Source organism: Pempheris klunzingeri, chromosome 9 (assembly GCF_042242105.1).
Source record: "Pempheris klunzingeri isolate RE-2024b chromosome 9, fPemKlu1.hap1, whole genome shotgun sequence".
Taxonomy (NCBI): Eukaryota; Metazoa; Chordata; class Actinopteri; order Acropomatiformes; family Pempheridae; genus Pempheris; species Pempheris klunzingeri.
In genome coordinates this window covers 16,458,688-16,482,216 of record NC_092020.1, presented here as the reverse complement: position 1 = coordinate 16,482,216, position 23,529 = coordinate 16,458,688, and the positions used below count along the sequence as shown (strand labels likewise).

At 41.1% G+C, this 23,529-nt stretch overlaps 2 protein-coding genes across 3 annotated transcripts in view; one reads left to right on the top strand and one right to left on the bottom strand.

The window, feature by feature from the left end:
- Positions 1–83: 83 nt before the first annotated feature.
- tex11 (testis expressed 11) lies at positions 84–10,103 on the bottom strand. The gene is made up of 29 exons (XM_070837194.1): positions 10,076–10,103; positions 9,294–9,406; positions 8,881–8,965; positions 8,620–8,720; positions 8,478–8,558; positions 8,269–8,388; positions 7,962–8,042; positions 7,756–7,841; positions 7,617–7,674; positions 7,427–7,522; positions 7,233–7,314; positions 6,798–6,876; positions 6,491–6,642; positions 6,271–6,356; positions 5,223–5,360; positions 4,984–5,086; positions 4,760–4,884; positions 3,987–4,072; positions 3,280–3,333; positions 3,137–3,177; positions 2,951–3,028; positions 2,726–2,796; positions 2,172–2,285; positions 1,878–1,950; positions 1,630–1,779; positions 1,408–1,516; positions 1,179–1,299; positions 385–552; positions 84–162 (listed from the first exon to the last, which is right to left on the bottom strand). The coding sequence occupies exons 1-29, from the start codon at positions 10,101–10,103 to the stop codon at positions 91–93; spliced, it is 2,751 nt and encodes a 916-aa protein (XP_070693295.1). The 3' UTR covers positions 84–90.
- A 2,900-nt stretch (positions 10,104–13,003) lies between these two features.
- Positions 13,004–23,529, top strand: part of kdrl (kinase insert domain receptor like) — a 42,620-nt gene continuing 32,094 nt past the window's right edge. Inside the window, exons 1-3 of one of the 2 annotated variants that reach the window (XM_070836595.1) lie at positions 13,004–13,555; positions 21,001–21,091; positions 22,480–22,697. In XM_070836595.1, coding sequence (XP_070692696.1) covers positions 13,492–13,555; positions 21,001–21,091; positions 22,480–22,697 — 373 coding nt within the window. In that variant the 5' untranslated portion in view covers positions 13,004–13,491. Of the gene's footprint in view, positions 13,556–20,997; positions 21,092–22,479; positions 22,698–23,529 lie in introns of both variants that reach the window. The other variant, XM_070836594.1, reaches the window with a different exon arrangement.

Here is a 23,529-nt window from a genome sequence, read left to right as displayed (position 1 = left end):
TTTTACCAATTTAATAAGCTGAGACACACCGATGGAACTGAATCAATTTTCATCCTCACAACTGGCAACAGCTGATCTGTTCCAGTTGGGTTATTCTTCCATGACTAGGTTTTTCTTGGCTTTGTCCAACCTGTCCAGGATTTCACTGTAGAGACCAGACATCTGTGGGCACACGACAAACAGCCGCATTACTTCTAAACGTCTTGGGTCTCAAAAAGCCCACAAAGACGGGTATATACTTAATTCAGCATAAAACCTGTGTGTTTCTTGGTCCAGTGCCTTTGTCAGCCATTTACTGCACTAGCACTGAAGCTCTGTCATGCTCCCCTGCTACGACCACCCCAATGCTTCATCCCCTCCCTTTACTCTCCACCAACCATGTACCTGTGTCTCGTAGCTCTCCTGCAGGGATCCCAGGTGGCGGACGAAGCTCATGGCGAGGCCACACCACTTCTCTGCCTCGGGGTACTGAGCCAGGCTGTACAGCAGTATCCCCGTGTTCCAAGCCCGAGTCAGCAACCACAGGGTCTCCATCTCTGGGAAGTCGTCCGGCTGCAGAGAGGAGCAGGAAGACGTTGAAAAGGCCATTTAACGGAGGCCACCTGGGTGATTCACTTGAGCCAAGTGTATGGGAGGAAATCTGTGTTTTTAGTGGGTGACGCCTGTGAGTAACTTTCATCCAATCCTGTTCTGCTGTGTGTTAACCTTTACTACTGCTTAGGAGTCTTAACAGACAGTAAACAAACTATCATTTAAGGTCGATCATTTTTAAAGTTTCATTCGTTTTTCACAACACTTTCATTTTGGGCTTTCACTTTGATCCAAAGAATTCCACAGCTTTCAAGTAATAACTCAATATGAAAGGGGAAATATGCACTGCCTCTAAAGCAGTGTAATGTCTCAATAATTTGATGCCTCTTTCAGATCTGCAGCTCACCGGCAGTGTGATGACTTGTACAGCACATTAACATTCAAATTGGCAGGAAGGGGGTGGTGAATGGAAGCATCTGCTAATTGAAGTGCGGCTGAAAGCCCATTGATAAAAAAGAGGCTTCTAGAACAGCAGGCAGGCATGGAGTGGAAGAGAGGGGGTTAATTATATAGTGGGGAGCAGTTTTGTTGGAGGGAACAGGAGGTGGGAGCCAAGGGATGGCGGTGTGTGATTGGTGCTGACTCACTGCGGCGGCAATGATGGACAGCGCCTCCTTGTAGTAGCCCCACACCTCTGCGAGCACATGGGCCTCCACCTCTGACACACCACTCGGGAGGGACAGCTTGATCAGGCTGTGAACACACTTACTAAGACAGGGACACAAAAACAGGCACACAATCATCCTAATAAACACTTTGTGGATGAAACATCTGTTGGTGAAGGGATATTTTCGTGCAGAGTAGTGATGAGTATGCCTGCAGCGGGCCAGGTCAGGCTGTGGTTGTTTCTTGTGCAGAGAGAGAGCAACCCTCAAGGCCTTCTTACACAGCAGAGGGAAATGGGCTGGAGGCTCCATGGCTAAGGCTACACACAGGAAAAAACACAAGATGCCAGAACCCTGCAAATACATCTGTTTCTTAAGGTATGTCAGCTGAGAGAAAATTAACAATACAGCAGAGATTTGTTTTGTTTTGTACCCGCAATTGTTTCTAGCACTTTGGTCTCAATATTTTCAAGCTCCAAAACAGACTCCAGCACTGTGTCAACCTTGGGGTCATTCAGCTTTGCACGAGCTTCAAATTCATAGAGCAGCAGCAGTGTGTCTGTTGGGTCCATTGGGAAGTTTCCTGCAAATTTAAGTTACATTTCTTAAGCTCCACTCTGATTCATGAAAGACATGAATAAAGCTTGGCTGTTATTCAGATAGTGTAGCTACTTAATGCACCTGATGCTTTCAGGGTTTTCCAAACTTCCCAACAGAGCTGAATGTGCTCCAGGGCCTGAGTGAGCTCCTCAGTCTGTGAACCAAACAGAATCACAAAACAAGCACTCGGGATTCATCATCGCCATCTAGTGTTCAGTTCGCTTCAAAGGCAGAGGGATTAAAACGAAACACCTACGCCAGCACAAATAATGTGGTTAGTCACCTCTCTTCTACACTGGTCTTGGTAAATTTCCATCCATGTGGATGGAGAGTGTGCTAAATGTAGGAGATGGGCAGAGGGAGTGGGTGGCACACCTGGGCAAAGTGAAGAGACTTCCTGCAGAGCTCTAAAGAGGCAGCAGCAGCCATTAGCAGACATGTCTTCTGGCCCATGAGCAGCGTGCGTTCAGGAGGGCACAGCTGGGAGAGCTACAGGTTCACGCAGATGCACACACGGATGACGTATTAACAAGACAGTGGCTTGTGATCTGAAGGTGGTTTTGATCAAGACAGACTAGAAGTAGTCCATCCCAGTTTGCATCCAAAAGCAGAAGCTTCTAATTGTACATGGGTGTTCTCAAAATGAATGCATGTACTTGAACCAAGTATGTGCACTCAGTTAACAACTCATAGAGAAATAAAGGTTAAAAATCCAGGTGCTATTACAGGGATTCTGATAAAGGTGAGGTCAGAAAATCAGAGGTAACTATCAGCATGGGATCACTGTGGGTCACTGTGACTCCTTATCTAAAAGTGATTCGTTTATTTTTCCAAAGCATTGTTAAAACCCTCTTCAGGTGTTATTGATCTACACCCACGTACAGTAGGGATTGATTAATTCACCTGACAAAGCTAATAAGGGCACTTGCCTGGTAAGAGAGCACAAAGAAATCCCTCATTCTGTCAGGGCTGCTCTCGCACTGCAGAGCCGAGTTCCATGCTGTGTATCAAGGACACACACAAGCACACACACACACACACACACATGCATGCCCACACAGCACACACAGAGAAAAAATGAAGGTGCTGCAAGATTTTAAGTGATAGCATACCATGTCTGATTGAACTGACAAGGAGAGAAAGAGCTTTAGTACCAATCCTCCTGAACCAGTTAGCTTCCTCTGTGCGCTGCTCAGCAGTCATGCCAGACTGGTGTGAAAGTTTCTGCAGAGCTGCAGTGACGCAAACAAAACATTTGTGGGTTATGACGCACAGCAGACACTGTGGCTAAGACTTTTCCTCCCAAAATGCAATTTAACCTCTCTTAAATATGTACTCACCCATTTTTAGATATGGCAGCAGGACATCCAGATTCACATTCCTGTAGTATTGTAAGGTAGTAAATGTAAATCTGTGATTTTAAATAAAAGTAGCATCAATGCTGTATAAACCCACTTTATTTGGTACTTTCCCTTCCCCTCACCTTATTTCATCACTTGATTTTTCTATTGTTGAGAGCACCAGCCTAACCAAACACCTATAAAAAGATGAATGGAGAAACTGGTGATGACCTCCTTTATTTCACCTACTAACTGTATTATACAGAGACACACTTTCAGAGGAGAAGCAAGGGAATATAGGTCAGTGGATCATAGAGGTGTATGGAAAACTAACAGACTCGCTACAGTCTCTCAGCACATAAGCCATCTCTACTTAATGTTGTCACTTCATGTGTGAAACTCTACCATCATGTTTTGTTTGCACATTTGTCTCAACACATGAACACTGAATGCTTCAAAGTAAAAGAATTAAATATTTGGTATCCGAAATCCAATATTTCTATTCTCAAAGCAAACTGTCAACTTAAGGGTTATCCAAAAAATGTAGTTTTCAGTTCAAGACAGCAGCATGGAAAACAAACAAAGGATAAGGGAACAATGTCCAACTAAAACCTCCTGGTGAAACACTATGACTACTGAAATGTCCACGTCCTCAGCAATGTCTGTTATGCTCTCTGAGTGCTGGGGCACATAGGTGTGTGAGGTTCTCAAATAAATGCATTTTGATGGCCTCAATCTCCTTCATAGCTTTCAAGCCAGAGGTATTTTATCAGAATATATATTTTTCCTGCAGGTAAATGGTTTCTTTTGGTCTCAAACTTTTCATTTGTATATTCCAGATCTCACAAACCTGAGGGCAGTCAGCACCTGAGCTTCATCTTTGGAGTTTTCACACAAACTCTCCAGGGCTTTCATTGCAGTTTCCTGCTGTTCATTCTGTCACATGGGAAGAAACATCCTCGTCATCATTAATACCACCACCCACCAGTCATATCCATCATAATCATGCAGTATACTAAAGATAAGATTCCCACACATTTTCTATTTATAACAATAATTTTCTATAGTAGACCAATAGCTGGTTCTCCCATATGTTAGCTATTACCCTGGGAAAGGTCCACTAAGCTGCTTTTTTGTTGTTTTTATATCTATTTGTGCAACAATATGAACTGCATCATGTAGCTAATAAAGCTGTGCAGTAGACCTGAGGCAGTGGTAGACGGTATTGTTTTATCTCTGATCCCAGCCAGTTCCTTTTATCCAACAGTGTACAGGGGATCTTTTCCTGGATCTTTCCCAAACATCTGCTATCGTGCCATCCTCCCCAGATCCCATCCCCTTCTGCACAGGCACCCTCACTAACCAGAATGAAGACATGGACATGATGCCTCATAAGCTTCCCACCCACAACCTCTTTCAACTGTGTTAAAATGAGCATCTGTCCAGCTGCAGGTATGCCTATTGAGGACTAAACTCAGGTTTTTGAAGCCCTGCAACATCATAACAAGACTGGGAAATATGACAACAATCCCACCAGATCAAATACATTCTGTTCCCACATATTCCACAGATTTTTACAACTGGTGTACAGAACCAAGTAATGAGTCCTGTGATGAGTCCTACCTCCAAAGCAATCTGAGCAGCCAGACTGAGGAGACTGGAAGCAGCATTCTCAGATACTAGCAGTTCGTCCTCACTGGCCACAGGACTCTTGGACAGACGGACCATCTCATTCACTGCCTTAGCAGCTGGTACAAATAAACAGCATCGTCACCACAGAGAATATGCTGAAGGTGTAGCTGTAATGAAATTGCAACACATTTCATGTATATTGACCACATAGATACCTTTCTCCACATTGTTCTCCTGCACCGCAATCTTGTACACATTGAACTGAGTGAAAATGTTGTTGGGATCACATCTCTCTGCTTCTTTAACTGCTTCTTTGGCCTGATAAACACATGCACAGATATATCATACACATAAACTTCAAATCTGTGGCTGGTGACATGGACAAACTACCCACTGCAGCCCTGAACAACACTTTTATTTCCCTGACTTGCTGTTGTGGCTTAAGATGTCTTACCTTTTCCAGTTGCTTGAGTTGAAGGAAACAGGAAGCTCTGTTCCTCTGCAGTTTGGCTGAGTTGGGCTCCATTTGACCGGCCTTAAAGAAACTCAGGGAGTAGTTATACCACTGAAGAGCCTCAGAATAGTTCTTGGCCTGTGAAGAAAGATAAAACATTAAGTTATCCCTTATTTGCCTCTATGTAAAGCAGCACAGGACCATTTCTGACATGCATAGCTTTGGTATTTACAATCCTTAGCCCTACTTTTACATGTTTTGGATATGAAATGATTGTTTGGTACAAAAAGGTTTGGAATGGGTCCAGCAGAACAGAGATAGACCTGCAAGATCCTTTTTATTTAACATCGTTCTCTACAAAGCCCTCAGACTCCATTAAATTAAGTTAAGAACAGTAATTTTACCTCACACAACACATTGCTAGTCTACCGCTGTCTCCATCGGTTAGCTTGTTTGTGTTTTTGTGTGACTTTACACAATATTGTTGTAAAACACAACAACACAAACAATCTTTGAAGAGAGTGGTGAATAGCTGTTTATGGTTAAACAAAAATGCTTTTACAGGTCTGTCTCTGTAGGGATCCTTTCTTTAATGTTGTCAGACACTTCATATAACAATCTGAGTCTGTCAGTTGTAAAACCAAGCACTTTTAGTGGATGTACTTTGAACATTTCAGTTGCCCCAAAGGATTACATTGTAGCTTGTTTCTAGCCTGTTAGCGGCTGCCTGCTGAGGTAATCTACTGGACCAGTTCTAAAACTTACTGGTACTGCCTACTGGTTATTTCGAACCCAAAATATGCAAAAATAGGGCCGATGTTTTAAAATGCCAGAGTTATCCTTTAAGGAAACCATGGCACCCAAAGCAAACCCACGCAAACACAGCCCACAGAGATAGGTGGGCCAACAGCAGCCCACCAGCCTACTTGCAATGAAGCAACAGTGCTCTGATGACTGAGCCACCATGCTGGTAACTATACATGTGTATATACACTATAAACTGTCTTGTGACTGTCTTGTGTGTTAAGCAAGGCTGTGTTTAGCATACCTCAAAGTGTTTGGCTGCTTTATCCCACAGCATGGCATGTAGACTTGTGAGGGCCTGTGGAGACAGCTGTTTCCCCGTATAGTGGCCTGTGTGGGTGTAAGAAAGGTAAAACTAATACAGAGGCACATCTACAGTGCTTCACATACATTCCTATAAATTCACGGTGTCGTTTTTATTAAAATCAGACTTATTCTAGAACTGCAATACAAAAGTTAAGTACCAGTGATGACATCCTCTATCTTCTGTTTGCCCAACAGCTCCTTGCCTCTCTGCAGCAGAAGCTCAATGTGCAAGACAAGAGCAGATCCCAGGTCAGGGGACGACTCAAATTGCTGACACACATGCTTCAAATACTCAAACGCCAGCACTTCTCTAGAAAAATCCAAACACATAGTTTGAGTGTATGTCTGAGCATTCATACATAGAAAATGTATATTTGTGCACATGTTCTTATTAAGAAATGTGTGTCTGTAACATTTCTACAAAAAGCCAAGTATGAGTACTACCAAAGATACTGAAGTTTTTACCTGTCCTCAGACATGAGTAGTTTCACTGAGCTCAGACAAGCTTCAAGGGAAACCTTAGATTCCAGCATCTCATGAAGTCCTGAAAATTTATTTTATGATCAGCTTTTAAATGTGCATTTAACTCTGCTTGAGTCAGCCATAGACACAAAATAATGCCTAGAAGGATCCCAGTACAAGCACAATCTTCAACAGTTGGAGAATGACTTCATATGTAAAAGCCTATGTAAAAAGAAGTTCTGGAGCAAATAAACTCATCAGAAGATATTTTTTAAGTTCTTAAACATCCATTTTATTTCCAGTAGCTTCGGAGACTCAAACTAGCAACATTTCATCCTCGAATCTACTTCTGTAACCTCTCAGCCACTGACGCCCCACTGCTGCCTATGATAATGAAGTTCTGTATAAATTATTTAATGAAGTCGGGTAATGACTAACCTCCTCTGATATGATTGTCTGAGGCCCCGCATCTCAGGAGTATTCTGATCTTTAAGTACAGCCCAGAAGCGCTCACACATTCCTGTCAAATTGCAGAATGCCATTAAGTACCTAGCATCTGAGCTTTTTTTGAAAGTGCTTGCTGCAAAATGCATATGTAAATTATGATGTGAAAATGATTGCTCATATCCCACCATGTTGGCTAAGCTGACAGCATTAAGAGCTTTCTCCTGAAATCTCCGACAGTCCCACTCAAAATAAACAGTGGCAAGGAGCCTCATAACCTTGGCCTATTGTGAGGGAAATTAAAGACCGTTAAAAACATAATTTCTGTTTTAATTTGTACTCATTGCTTGTACAAAACTTTGTATTGCACTTTCTTACCTGCACTTCAGATCCAGGGGCGTATTTCACATTCATTTTCCCAATGTCATAGCTTTGGCTGACAAAGAAGACAAACAAATCTTTTTCCCATTGCTTTGTTTCTCAACTCTTTTCTGAAGAAATTAAACATTATATTTACCTCAACCAAAATGCACTGTCCTCGTACTTTCTCAAGTTGTAAGTGTCTATTCCAAAGTTGTAGCACATAAGAGAGAGGTATGCCGTCTGCATTGAAAAAGCATATTCACAGTTTGCATCCCCCACACTTTCAATAACAATATGTACTGTGAATGTGAAATAACAATATACAATGTGTTACAGTGAGAACAGAAGGCTTTTTATTACATCTTTTGGAAGCCGCAGCAGCATGTCTTTACAGCGCTGCATATACGCCACGGCCTCATGGTTATTCCCTTGACTTATGGCCTGCAAAGAAGAGACGTGAACTTCCTATTAAATGTCAGCAAACAATATAACATTCCCTAATAGCACAGAATGAAATTTCCCCCTCTCATTGTTTCTCAGTTCACATTTTAGCTGTCTCACACTTCACACTGCAAGTCTGTCAGAATAGCACTTCTTCAGCTGCCAGATATCACAAGAACAAACATTCACATTGAAGGTGTTGAACACCACATGCGGCACAGCTCACCGATTCTGCCTGGCATGAGAGGATTCGAAGCAGATCCTTCTCTACATCCGCCTTGGATGAAGTGATGTCAGCTGCTCCGTCACCTCTGGACGTTAGTTGGCTATAGAGGGTTTCCAGGCTCTAGGGATATTGTATGTTGAATAATTTGTGAAGACACCATATTTCTGTTTGGTCTCTCAGTGTGAGTTTTCTTTTTTTTTTTTTTTCACCTTGACAGCAAGCCTTAAGAAGTTATCGGCCATCTGGGGATTTTTGCAGTCCAGCCAGGTTCTCCCTGTTTTGCTGGCCATCTGTAAAGATTAGACAGTGACAAACAGATCCTGTCCTCCTCCTGAAATGCTGAGCACTCACAGGGCCTCCAGTATTGCTTGCCAGGATCTGCTTGCGGATGACGCCCTCTGTTGGATTCTCAGGCTCACAGCAGTACAGCAGAGTGCATGCCACATGACGCACTGTGAGGATGGTGAGAACATTTTAATGTGACATGAAGCAACCATGTCTACCCCTGCTTGCATTTCCTTGATTTACGCCAACATTTTACACAATATGTCTGAGTGTTTTCAAGTGTCATGAGCATGAGTGAAACTATCATGTAAATTAATACTGCAATACCTTTGGCTTTCTGATTTTTACTTAAAGTGTTGCCCACATTCTTAGTCACTGCCCAATTCCACAGCTGGATGGCACACTCCTCAAGCTGTAGTATGAGAAAGAATAAGAAAAATACATGTTACTCACAAATTCTGCTAACTTATTGGCCACATAAAGGTGACTTAATACTAGATAAATTGACCAAATGTAAAACCTTGTGACTAGATTACAGTAGTTATAGAAATTATGCTTGAGCCAGACAGATGAGTTACAGGAGTGATAGTACTGAGAGGGTTTTGATTTCTGACTTTTTACTCATTCATAAATGTTGGTTGTTTTTTGTTACACAGTATTTTTTCTTAATTTACTGCTACAGTATATCCCTGATCAGGACTGTGGGCCATGGTCAAACTCTCTCACACACTTATATCTACCTGAGGATCTGATATTTTGGGGAAATCCTCTAAGCCAGAGACTTCAGAGAAGAGTTTCTCTATCAGCTCATCATAATCTGCTGGCTGTTTCTGCAGCAGGTTCTCTCTGAGACCTGTGTGTAGACAAAAGGTAACAAAGACATGCTGACAATACACAAACAAGGCATCAACAGACATGTCATTTTACGAGTGGTCAGTGATGTCTGACACAGTGTGGCACATGTCGGTCTGCCCACTGATCTAACAGCAGCCTCCATTTCACTAAGAGAGACACAAGGGAATAAAGACAAGGGTACAACTTGAGACGCTGTATCAGAACATGTTTGGCATTTTTACCTGTGGTTAGCTATATGAGTTCAGATATTTTTTATTAGAATTCTCACTGACAAGCTAACACTAATTTCCTGTCCAAAGCACAATTACTCTCTTATAAGCATGCCACAGTAAAGTACATTATACTGTATAATACTGTATTCAGATTTTTTTTTTTTAAAAAAGAGTCCACATTATTAATTTTGGTTATGGCAGGAGTAGCTAGGTGAAGGGCAGAAAACATTCAGAGGTGAAGTTAGCATAACGCTACATGAACATGGCTAGCTAAGCTAACTAGCTAGCCTAAGATAATTAGCTAGCTAGACTAGCTAGCTTTAGCTAACAGTGGCATCAGTGGACTTCCTTGGTAGCTTTCTTAGACTGCGGTACTTATGCTGAGGTTAACGTTATAAACTTAAACTAATGCTTGGTAGAACAGATAGTCATTACACCATGTGATATTTACTCACATTTCACGGTTGAAAGAAAACGCTCCATGTTTTCAGGCTTCACCGCTGAAAGAAATTAGCAGCTTAGCTCATCGCAGGAAGTGGTTTGATTGACAACTGAAGCCCGCGAAAACTGTCAACAAGAGGAGAGTTTGAAGGTAATAAAACTAAAATTTGGATTAGACAAAGACCATTATAGCTTCTGTTTAGTTTGAGACTAGTTAATAATGTTTATTATAAGCAAAATTACTTTTAGCTTGTACTATAACTTCCATTACATTTACCACTGCATATTGTTTTTTTTGTATTGTTTTGTTTTTTTCCCTTGTGTAGAAATAGACCTAATTCACATTGGACATTTTGACCTGGTAAACAAAGCTGCAGCAAATAACCATAATTATGCATGTGCTACATTTACTGTCCCTTCCTGCTGGCATGGTGGCACATGCTGCCATCATTAACTGTATTTACACCTTTGCTTTTTTCTGTTAGAACAAGTCAAAAGAACCAACATAATGCTTGAGATATTTTACTATTGTCAATATACCAGTTTCCTGTCTAAAAAGCCTGTCTAAGTCTCACTTTTACCACATGTGATGCAGTGCCAAACAAACAAGGACTGAATGCCATGAATACTGCCAAAGATTTAATGCCCGATACAACATCTCTGGCAGAGGTAAATAGGTGGATTTCACCATACTGCAGGTCTGGTATTGGTTGGAAACCAATAGGCTACCCTATTTTTTATTCAGCTACAACAGGCCCATTTAATAAAAGTAACCAGATAGTTTGGTCCACATGACTAAACCTGAGACCTTTTCACTTTTAAATCAGCGGAGCAGTCATGCACATTACTCTGTTAAGAGAGAGCACTGTTCTAAAACAGGACATTCAGTGGTACAGAAAATGACAGCATGTGAGCTACTTCTGCTAATTTTGTACATTTAATTTCTAAATATTTACATTTAATTCGATATAATTTTGTATTTTTTTAGACCATATTACTTTTCCCTGTTTTCTTGATTTATGTTGTACTTTTGTTCTTCATTGGACACTGGCAATATTGAACACACAATCACTGATATTAAAAACACAGAATCTTTTATATTGGATAGCTTTATAATCTTTTGCAGACAGCCCAGATCTTAAACTGTGAGCCAGCTATGTGAATGGCAAGTTTGATGCATGGCTGGTTTTTCAGAAATCTTTAGGTGTTCAGCTAGTTCAGACTTTTGTCTTTGACCCCAGCTTGAAAATCGACAATTTATAATATTGCTTTCCTGCAAGAAATTATTTTTTTAATATTGTGGACTATAAATCTTATTTTTCCCAGTAACATTTACCCCATAAAATTATTCCTTGCTTCCAAAGCTTCAATAATAATGGTATGAATGAGCATTGTTTCCACTGAAGACTGACCACGGTCATTTGATCAACAGGGCAGGCAGTCAAGACTTAAGAGTACATGCTGTGTGTGTAGAACCAGTTAGTCCCCCGTAGTGTGTTTTGAACTCCCGATTCTAAAATAAAACACTTTATATCCAGCTCGCTCAGCTAGGAACTTCCAGCAATTGTTCATCAGGAGACTTATCTGCTACCCTCTTGGCCCAATGGGAATGTCGTCTTTACTGAAGACTTAAATGAGAACACACACTAAGAAAAATGCTGCAGTAGACAAGGCAATTTCTTACAAATCTCACCTCTTTTTTTGTGCATTTGGTGGCATACTGTTACATTTTCCTTACCAATGTGTCACTATAAGTCAAGACACAAAGTAACCCAACACCCTCTAAGCCTGTGATGTCCCCCTTTTATGGAAGATAACATAAAGATTACAGCTAGATTAACTTTTGCATATACTCTTTCCAGCCACACAAATATGGACATTATTTTGTGATTTCCGTGAGTGATTTCATGGAGAAAAAAAAAAAAAAATTACACTGTACTGTAAACAGTAATTCTTAAGCTGTGACTGTATCATCTCAGTATCCCGCAAAGCAAAAGATATCCCACGACTGGGATGCTATAAATTGTTTCTCATGTTCTCATGTGCCAATGTCATGGCTTTCCTGCCACAGAGTGGTGTTCATCACATGGACACACCACCACTCAAGATCCAGACCCCAAGACTGAGAGGCTTCTCGGTCCTGATGTGGGCGGAGAGGTGAGGGCAGGATGTTCTTATTTACAGCGCCTGCTGCCGTGACCTGCAGCGGCACAGTGATTGTTGTAGTGATAAAAGAAAACAGTCTGCACCACATCCACACACTGCAGGGTACTGCTGGACTAAAGAGGATTATTTACATTGATATAAAAAGCAGTGTATCCTGTTTCTGTAGTTAAAAATAAATCCAGCAAATATTTATTCTAAACACTCGGGCAGATAGATTTAATCTGATATCACAATGATTGTTTACATTTTATCCTGTTGAGACAAGATAACCGCTGTTACCTTTAACCTGTTACGCAGTAGATTGATTTAGTCAAAGGCGGCTTTACAAACAAAGGTCACTGAACTCATCTACTTCATAATTTAACTTCAAATTTCCATTTAGAACCGTATTCTGACTGATACTGATATTAATAAGACCTCCTTATACCACGATTGAAATGCTGTGATAAATCTCACTCAGCTTCATCTCAGTTGCCTTTAGAGTGGAGTTTTCCACCATGAATAAACATAATTACTAGGATTTCTACTGCATATTTTCATGTTCAGTGTCCCATTTGCAGTATTTACTATCATGTTGGTCTGAAACCAAATGAGTTGCAAAAATCTCCACAGACAAGCCAAATCAGTACTTCCCATGATCTCCTCAGTAGCCTGAGGAAAGGAGTCTGTCCCCCCCCTAAAAAAAAAAAAAAAAAAAAAAGTGACGTTGCGTCCTTCCTCTATGTCTCCATAAAACGTGCCTCACGCATGGACTGTAAGTGTTGCACAGAGGAGGCGAAAGGGAGGAGAAATTGTCCAAGGCGCGCATGAGAGGCAGGAGCTCATTGATCTTGCTTTAGTGGGCTACACGGGACACAAGTTAGAAACCAACACGCCACTGACTCAACTTTTATTTCTCACCATCCATTCAGTTGAATTCAGATACCTTTTTTTTGTTCGAGGGCACCTGCGCCGTGGATACAGCGGCCCATCCGTCTCCTGTGCGCCGGATCGGGAGTTGGAGTGCCGCTGCAGCGCAGGAGAGCTCCCCTGTGAAACGCGTCATGGGCTGCGGGAGAATCACTGCGGCTTTTAGCATGTACACCTGAGGGTTTTGTGGATTTACAACACGGGTTTTTTTTAAAAAAGAAAATTAAGAATTTATCTCGGGTTAATCGCTTTTAGAAGAAACTTTTGTCAGTCACTCGGAATTTGACGCCTCTTAGAGAGACCCTGATACTTTATTTCTCACACACGGTTTGGATTTCGGTGGAGAGTTGGCAGCATGGTCTCATCCGACGGCTTCACATCAGTCGTTGTCATCTTGTGCTTTTCGTCTCTCACAAATGGTAAGAAATCATTCATGACGACACAGATCCCTTATTTACGTGCAGTGGAGTTTTAATGCATGAAAGAACTGAATTTTAACATGGCACAGTTTGACTGATTCGTGTCAGTGAATGGCTGAATCCATGATGTTCTTTCAGACATTTCATGTGATGAACTTTAAGTTATTAGAAGAATAAGTGCACAGATTGGTTTCTTTTTATTCGTCTTAATAATGATATTCTCATTCTTCACATGTTTAAATGAGCTGCACCTTTTTTGGCCGGTATCTTTTTTGATCATATGCATGTGGAGCATTTTTTTTGTGTGTGTGTATGGATGTGACTGTTTCAATTTGATTCATATATGTTGAAGTAAATTCATGTGTGACCTGTTTAAGGCTGTCATTGGACCTGCAGTTCTCACCCAGGCCGCTAGAGGTAGTCTCATCCCGTTGGATTTCGGTGATTATTAACAAGTAAATAAAATGTTTTGACTGACAGGTAATTGAAACAGATAGGCACACTTTATGTTTTAATATAAAAGTGATTTTATAGATTACATTTTTATGTGGTTGATTTGCATTAGTTTTCTTTTGTATTCTCAAAATATTCCAAATCAGCCTTTTGTTGTACATAAAAAATGTTTATTCCAGCAGATGTTATCAGTGAGTGAACAGGATTAAACATTTTGGGAAGAGAATGTATATTTCTACTGACAGTGCATTCAGTGTCATTGTCTCCATGTCAGACCAAACAAGTATAAAAGGTGGATGTAACTCCACCTTGTGCAAGGTCCAGTGTGTCACTGAGATACACAGTCAGCCTTCCTTACCGTCTCCAAATAAACAGCCCATCCAAACAAAGGAAACACTGTCCATGCCCCCCCACCACCACCACCACCACACACACATACACACACACACACACTCGTGCACACTTTTAGCCTATGATGCTTTGTCTACGATGTTTTTAAGGAGATTTCCTTCACTGTCCACACACAAAGCGTGGGAAAGACACAAGGAGGAAGCGGACGTAGGGGCAAGAGGCAGCCTGGAATTGTTCTGGCTAGTAAAGGTCACGGAAATGTGACACGCTACCTGAGCAAAGATTTCTTCCCGGACCTCCTTGTGTTCGTATTGAGCTATGTCAAACTCCATCTACAAGACAATGGCAGGGAGGAAAGGAGGGCATTGTTTCTGTATTGGAGCCCCTGACTGGTAGAGCCATTAGTTATTGATGGTGCATCTATTTCTGCTTAGTTGTCTTGGTCATAAAGCACAGAGCTGTACAGAAACAATTAATTCATCCTCTACCACCAAAATTAAGATTCATGTTTCATCCTGTCAGTGATGGTGCAGTGTCATAAAATTAAAAATTCAAATTGAAAGTTCTAATTCTTTCACAGACAGACATTGAGAAAGGCTTTGATTGTTCCACTGAAACACGTCTATTTTCACATTCTTACTCAAACCTCTTTTTTTTTTACTGTAATTATATCAGTGATTGAGAGGAAAAAGGTCAGCGCTGCGTCTAAATGATAGTCTGACCCACTTGGTAATTTGTTAATATTTAACTTGCAGCTGTTTCTTATTCAAGAATGAACACAGGTCAAGTGTGTTGCCTTGTGAACTTTTGACACCAATTTTAATGAAGCGCAGCGGCTCAGACTGAGGGAGAGAACCTTTTTGCAGCTCCCTGCCATGCATGATGCCAGCATTTCAGATTTACTTCTATAAGTATGCGTAATGATTAATAGCTTAAAGCCTGCTGCATATCACTTAGGGTCTGTGTCTGTGAATTTCATAGATATCTTGCTATATCCAGGTACTTTGATAAAATTATTTCTTGGGCTAAACAGGTGAATCTGTGCAAGATTGAAGAAATAGGAGCTGTATTGTTTATTTTTGTGTTATAAAACTCAGTTCCTCTCTTCTCCTCTTTCTACAATACCATGTATTAGTCAAACATCTCTTTTTCTACAATGACGGCAGCAGTTTTTGTTGGCCATCTTTCTAGCAGAGTTGATGTTGTGTCTAATTTGTGTTGGAGTCATTTTGCTTTCCTGCTGAGACACTTGAGATGGAGTGGAAAATGGGAATGATGATAGGTCAACCAAGTGCAGTGGGGGCTCATTGCTCACCGGCAGTGCGTCTGGGTCCATGCAGGCAGCTCTACAAAAACATGTCCACACACACACGCACACACACACACACACACACACACACAAACCTGGATTGAGAGACATACCAGCGGAGCAGAAAAAAAAGTCATCCCCGTGCATTGGGATATTTAACTTAACAAATTGCTTTGTGTAGCAGTTCTTATAGGATGATTGCAGCATCTGGTCTATACTAGGCATATCCACCCTGAGCCAGCAATATATTTTCTTTGAATCCTGCATGAGATTTCAATTTCGAGGAGCTTCTGTCTGCCTACTAGTCTTAATCATACATTATGTGACAGGAATCCTCTGGGTTTACCATTTTGGACTCTCATGCAGATTCCTGTTTGTTGGCTCTTCCCAGCTTTATATAACCAAGAATGACCACCCATCATGGCCAGATGTTCCTTTATTTTGCTTTTTTAAGAGGAGTCTAGGGCATTTTGCCTGCAAATCTCTAAAGGCTAATATATGGCTAATAAAAAAGGCACTCTCCCAAACTGTTGTCTTAACCTTGCAGTTGGCAAAGTGGAGGGGTTTCAAAAGGGCTGTGTGTGAGAGAACACTCAGGACATACAGACCATGTAACACAGCCAGAGCAGTGGTAGCTACTCCTTATTTTGGCAGGTAGACCTGTCCCCAATTTTTGCAAGGTTTCAACTTTTTGCTGTAATTCCACCACTAGAGTGTTTTGTGAATGTGTCTCTTTGTTGTGAAAATCTCACCGTAAAGGCAACTTACCATGAAATGTCACTGGCATGAAACACTCTTACAGCATAATACTGTGGTCGCTCCGGCACACAATGAATCAATGTCACTGTGTGAAGATGTAATTCTTTAACTTGCTAAACTCTGATGTAGTGGATTTAAATCTAACTTTAACTTGAAAGCTTTTCTGTTCAGTTCTGTAAGATGTGGTAGAGTGATCACATATCTCCATGAAATCCTAACTTTAAACTAATCATTGATCATTGATTTAAAACAAAGTTATGTATAGTGCATAATTGCATCGATTTCCAATTATTATTATTACCACACTGTCCACAGAATGAACAGATTCTATCCCTTTGCACTACGACAGGAGGCTGCTCTCATTGGCTGCTGCTGATTGGCAACTATTCACTACTATTGCTCTTGAGACAAGATGACTCACCAAGAGTGAACCTGCACAGTAACTCTCCAACTTTTCTTTTGTCGTCATAGAACTACCAGGAATACAGTTACAAGGTTAAGCGCAGGAATCATTGTGCTGTATTGTTATTGCCTTTGCCTTGAAAACACCAAAAAAAGATATTCTGTCCCTGACTTTCAAGACAGGCGTGCTGTTTCATGATGGGACGGGAAGTGCAGATAAATGAAGTGTACTCTTTGCAAAAGAGAAGGGAATTCCGCATATTATTTCCCGCACTTGAAGGGTTGTGTCTTTGGGTTTCCCGTCTAATTCAGTTGCTGTACAGTACAGTCATCTCATACAGTAATAGTTATTTTTATTACGTAACATCAGGCACAAGCTACTAGCAACATGCTGCAACAGCAAAGCTGGTGGCAACTTACCAACAGTTATACCAACTCGTCATGTCCTTTCCTCTCACATTTTCTCTCAGCTTCTTTATTGTTGTTCACTTATTACTCGCCTCTGTAACAGTTTGTTGTATCTCCAACCTTCACTTCTGTGGAGTTTTTCTAAAATGTTAACGAAGTGAAATTATTGGATTTAAGTATCAAATCAGATAGCTGCAATTATTAGAAATACCAATAAATAATATAATAACTGACAAGACCACCTCACTTTTAAGCACTTTTTTTCTCAGTTCATCAAAATATCTTATCACCATGTTACATCACAGTAGGTCCAGTTCATGATATTTTTGTGATCATACATTTAAAAAACTAATGACCTGAAATGATGAAAGGTAAGTATTTAGGCAAGTCCAGGGTCAGCAAGTTCAGCTACATTGCTCAACCTCTGGCTTAGATTAATTGAAAAAGTCTTTAAGTTTTTGTCATTGTTTGGCTGTTCTTTCAGACTAAATATTTGAAAAACATTTCAGAATAGTGTAGAGTAGATCCTGGAATCCAACACTGTTTGAATTTTTTGGCATTATTTCCTGGCTGGTAGTGAACCTACCACAAATGTTTTCCAAACTCTGTGTCCTGTGCCACTTCCCCTCATCAATGCCAAGTGAGGACAAGGACATTCAAATGTGATCCTGTTCTAGTCTTAGTTAACTTCCCTTAGGTCAATAATCAGGTCAATGCTGTTTGACTGGCTCAAGACCCCATCAGCAGTTGACAGAGAAACTGAACCAGAAGTCACGCAGCCTCCCTCTCTCTCCCTCACTCTGTTTGTTCCATGCCTGTCCTCTTCTTAATGGCGCTTAATGAGAACCAGCTTCAGGGCTCTTTGAACCAACACAATAAGCACAATTTATGGCATTTTTCAGGCGCTCTGCTGGAGGAATGCAGCACACAGCTGTTGCGGGGGGTTAGGGGTGTCGGGACGCTTGCTGAGGTCAGCGTTGGGCAGGCACAGGGGCAGGTGGGAGTTTTGAGGATTTGGGTATTGAGAGACAACCGCGGGATGTTTTTTTTTCTCTTATAGTAGGTTGCTGCAGGCCCCTGCTGATTCATCCATCTGTAGTGTGTTAGCAAGGAGAATAGGGGAAAAATTGGCCAGTTTTAAGAGATGAGCTGCCAGCCAGTGCAATTCAAGGTCAGGATGGTGTTTTCGGTTGTTGTTATTGGTCTTATGTGTACAAGCAAATGCCAGAATTCATATATCTGTTGCTTTTGTGTCAGAACATAAGTCGAAGAACTGACATGTTGAACATGCAAAAATGTGTCTTGCATACAGCATCTGATGCATTGTGTTTTCTATCTTGCCATTTGTATTTAATGGGTCCCTGGGGTCAATTTCTGTTTGAATCATTATTTGCAAAGGTCTTATTTCCTGCAATTCAATTTCATGCTTTTCTGGTAGTTTGCAGATGTGAGGCAAGAAAAATGCAAACTTGAACACTCTTACGGAAATTTGTGTGACAGCTAGAAGGACTATACAATAACAGATAGTTATTTACTTGTGAGCTTTTAGGTTTTTGGGTTTTTTTAAGGTCAGGATCCTTGATTTTTTATAATCTAATATGCAGCTGAAAGCATGCAGTATCATGGCATGAAAGACTATGAGCCACATCCTTTCCCCTCTGCATAACCTTGGACAATAAAACAATGATGCTCTAATATTTTGTGAGGAAGTCGATATTGAGTGCCACTGCCAACACTGGCACCGGCAGCTCATTCTTTGCACAACAGCTGTTCTGAATAATAGACCAATACTAGAGAAATGTGTGTGTTTTTCTGTGTTAGCATCTGTAAATTCAGGTGTGTGTGTGTGTATGTGTGTGGGTTTCCATGTGAGTGTGCACGCATGTGTGTATGTGCATGTGTATCCATCAAGTGTCAGCATGTCAGTCAGCTGTTGTGTAACTCCATTGTGTTTCTTGATTCTGCGCTACAAATAAAGGCTTCCCTAAAGACTGTCACATGTGGAGGGTTGACTTAATAATCTTGTTTTCTGACCACAGTGATGAGCTGTTCTGGGAGATCAGTGAAAAGACGGAAATCACATATGGGACTGTGACATCTCTGGACAGCAGGGAGAATCACAGTGTTTCCTATGTTGCTCAGTGTTAGAGGGACCTCTCAACAGATACAGCTGGCTGCACACCAAGTAGAGACCACCTTTGAATCAAACATTTCAACCTCAAATTTTCCCCTGTGATAATGTAACAATAGCGTTTAGTGTGCAAGGACAATGGTAAATGAAAAGCAGTGGCGGGCCGTTCATTTTACACCTGGGCCTTCAGTGGCGTCCTACCTGAATCAAACCACCTCTTAATACCATCATTATGACGTCACGGCTATAGAAACCATCAATATTATACAGAAAGGCAGTATAACAGGACGTTGCATTGCAGACAGGTATCTCATGTTACGAGAATGAATGTCATCACTAAAGCAAGAAACCCAATTAAAAGAATTCAACAAGTCACCAAACACTCTAACCACTGACTCGGCTCCAAACACAGAGTTGTTCAGTTGCCAATACCAGGCATTCTCAGAAACACAATTTGCTCCTCAGAGCCTGTAAGCCGAGGGTACCGCTCGTAGTTGCTGACCTGAAAGTGGCGGACGAACCCTTTTCCCCGGCTGAGACCGGCTTGCTAGCTTCGGGGTGGGCCAGCATTTCCTCAAAATGTCCAGCTTCTTGGAAAGTCCGCCTTGAAAATGGATTTCTAAGTAGATCTGCGACCAAATTAACATCTTCTCCTCCATCAGCCATTGTGGGTTAAAAAAACTGCTATTAATACTTGCGATTATGATAAAGTTTTAGCTTGTGCAGGTCGCTACAGATAAGAATCCCTAGCTTTGGCTAAGCTCTCTGACCATCCAATCAGAGGACGTGAAAATACTAACGTCATCGTACGCCTGCTAGAAGGCCCTGGGGTCACCAACTTGAAATCTGATTGGTTAAAGCAACAGTTTCATTGTGATGTATTTTAAGCTACGGGCGCCTGCACTTTTGATTCTGAAGGCCTCAGGGCAGATTTCTTTGACCCTGGCAACACATGATGGCTGAAATATGATTAGATAAAAGCTCTAATATAGACATACACTGCTGGAAGCACCCCAGCCCAGAGACGCGCTATGAAATGAAGAGCATAGACAATTAGGAATAATCTAAAATGATTAATGGGAAAATATTAAAACGTAAATCAGTGATTCTGAGTTTAGGCCAGCAGAGAAGGCCTTGCTGGCCCTGACGACCCACCACTGATGAAAAGATACTTGTTCCTAAAAGAGAGGAAGGGAGCACCCACTAAAGGAAGTTAAGTAGTTGATTGCTTTAGAAGAAACTCAAGCAAAGAATCTCATCAGGGTCTGCATTGGACTGTTTTGACCTTTTTGTCAAAGTGGCACAACTGCTCCCCATATCATCCCTTTGCTCCCTCTATTCCACCTTCTCTCGTTCTTTCTTTCTGCCCATCCCTGACCACTATTCATTCGACAACCTGCCCCCCAGCACCGGAAACACCCCCAGTGCTCTCACAGAGGACCAGTTGCATAAGACGCAGGAGCATATCAGCACAAAGTGAACCCACATGCACAGCGCTGAAGTGATTCCAGCAATGTTTTCCAGTCTGTTGTTTAGTGTGATCATGGGTGACAAACACCATTAACGAGATGCTGTAAATGTGCATGTTTGCTGCTCTCTAAGTGCTCTGTGTATATGTGTGTGTTCCAGCAGGACATTTGGAGAGAGATCCCTCGCCTAAGATTCTGCCCTCTGACAGTCCCCTCGGTCTTCATAAGGATGATTCATTAAACCTTATGTGCAGGTATGCAACACCTAGTTGTGTCGATGTCAAGTGAATCAAAACTACAATCAGTATTAAACATGTCATAGAAGAAAGCAACTTAAGTATAAATCTGGTGTACTTTACTTGAGTGTTTCCGGTACATGCCACTTTATGCTTCTACTCCACTCCATTTATTTGATAGCTGTAGTCATAAATTACTTTACAAATTAATATTTCACTCGCAAAACATGATGAGCTTACAAAATATGATGTATCATTACAGGTTAAACGCAACAATATATAAGATATGAAAACTGGCTCTGCCTCAAGCAGGTCGCACATTAAAATGCTATTTACATTTTAATACATTGCTGGCAAAACTCCAATAACAGCAGTATATAATATAGGGGACATATAGGGTCTGCATTGGATACTTTTACATTTGACACTTTAATCACATTTTGCTAATACTTATATACCTTTACTTTTTTCATATTCCACCACTACATATAGCAATTGATTGATATGATTAGTGTTACTGAGGTAAGGATCTTGATGCAGGAATTTGTAAACATTAGTTCAGTTTTTACAATAATTTAAAAAGCTTATGGCCTCAGTTTTTCTTGCCTTTTATTGGTCAGTTTGCTGGATACAAAGACACTGGGACAATCCTTGGCAGGAACCAGTGGTGGTGGTCCACGTTTATCAGCCCGTTGCAATTTCCTTTCGGGATGGTGGGACCCAAGTGTGCTGCACTGACATTTGTTAAGAATTTAGAGAGTCTTGCATCATTTTGTAGGACCGTGAGGAATGTTCAAGAACTCACATCTATCTAATGCAATGCTTCCCTACAAGGCCATATGCTAAGACGCCTGGCCCATACAGTACTGTCTTGTTTTCTGTCACTGGATGAGAGCTGGAGGTTGCTTGACCCAAAATTCTGCAGGCAAAGGCAGTGGTATGCAAGACATGTTTGATGCTCCTCTGGGATCCCTTTTAATGAGAGTTTTAAAATGGATGCCGTGTGGAAAGAATGTGTTAGCTAAGCACATCACTCAAAAGAAACATGTTCCCATGTGAAAGTTCAAGTTACTGGATGACTCAAGATTAACTCAAAATAAACTTAAAATCAGCATTGAGTCAAAAAGTCCCAAGGGGAGAAGCAGCTGCTGCCATCCTAAACTAAAAAGGTTGTGAGTTCATTGCCAGCTGTGACACTTCTACTCAAAATAGATTCAAATTTTGGATCCAGTGTTTTGTTTTCTGGCGAACAGATAAATTCTAATGTGATTTGTCAAATTCGAAAAAATTATAGTATACATTATTTACAAAATAATACAAAATTTATCCAAAGTAGTCATCAAACCTCAAGTCTACAATATTGTCGTCAGGTTCATCTAATACCGTCCTCCTTTGTTTCCTGTCAGAGGTCATGGCCTGCTGCAGTGGACACTTGGTGATCTCCATCGATCGATGTCCTCAGAGGGGGTGAAGGTGGAGAAGTGTGATACTGGACGTCACTCCCACTCACACTGCAGCAAACTGACAGTCACACACCTGAGTGCCAGTGACACAGGTGTTTACAGCTGTAAATACTCCAAAAACGGTTTAGACCACGTCACCTCGACCTATGTTTATGTCAAAGGTGAGACCTGCAAAGTGCTCTGACCCATTCAGATTCTAAGTCCTTTTTTATCAAATACAGTCAATGAGCAGAACCCTGTCCAGAGTGTAAGTAACTTTCCTGCATGAAATGTAAACAACACTGAATGTAATGTTGTTTGGAAATACAAAGAACTATTCTATGCGACAAAACACCCATGAGAGTTCTTTCTTTTTGAATTGTTGAGTTATTTTTCTTTGATCCAGTGTTTATTATTGTGAAAGTCATGGAAGACTCCTGATAAACCTTAGGTTTTCACGGTGTGATTGTTATCTGCTGATGCCAGTGGAGTAGTCTGGTGTTGAGCTGAGCCCACAAACAGTGGCACTTGACAGACAGATTGAAGCTGTTAATGAGCAATCTGATATTTCCACTTTAGCAAGAGTAGTCAGTGAGAACAGAAGAGAAAGCAAAAAAAATGAAGAAAGACTCAAAGCAAGAAAGAAGGAAAGGCAGTATGGTATGCAATATGTATGACTGCAGTTATGTCTTACATGCAGGAAGCTGACTTCAGTCTGCATTGATTCAGACTCAAGTGCCATAGCTTCTCAGAAAGAGAGAGAGACAGAAAGAGGATGTGGTTTCTTTGGGGCTATGGTGTCTTTTGGAGGTGGAAGGTTGAGCATGAGATTGCATGGGAAGCCCTGGTCATTGACTGTGATTTCCTGCTCTGGCTACTGTTTTCCTAAGTCTCTGCTAAAGCGTCAGCAGTTACAGTATCTTTCAAATGCAACCGTGCTGGGCAGCACAAGGACAGCAAATTTGTTAGCAAAGTGTTAAGTCAGCCTCAACCCATTTTATCTAGATTTAAATG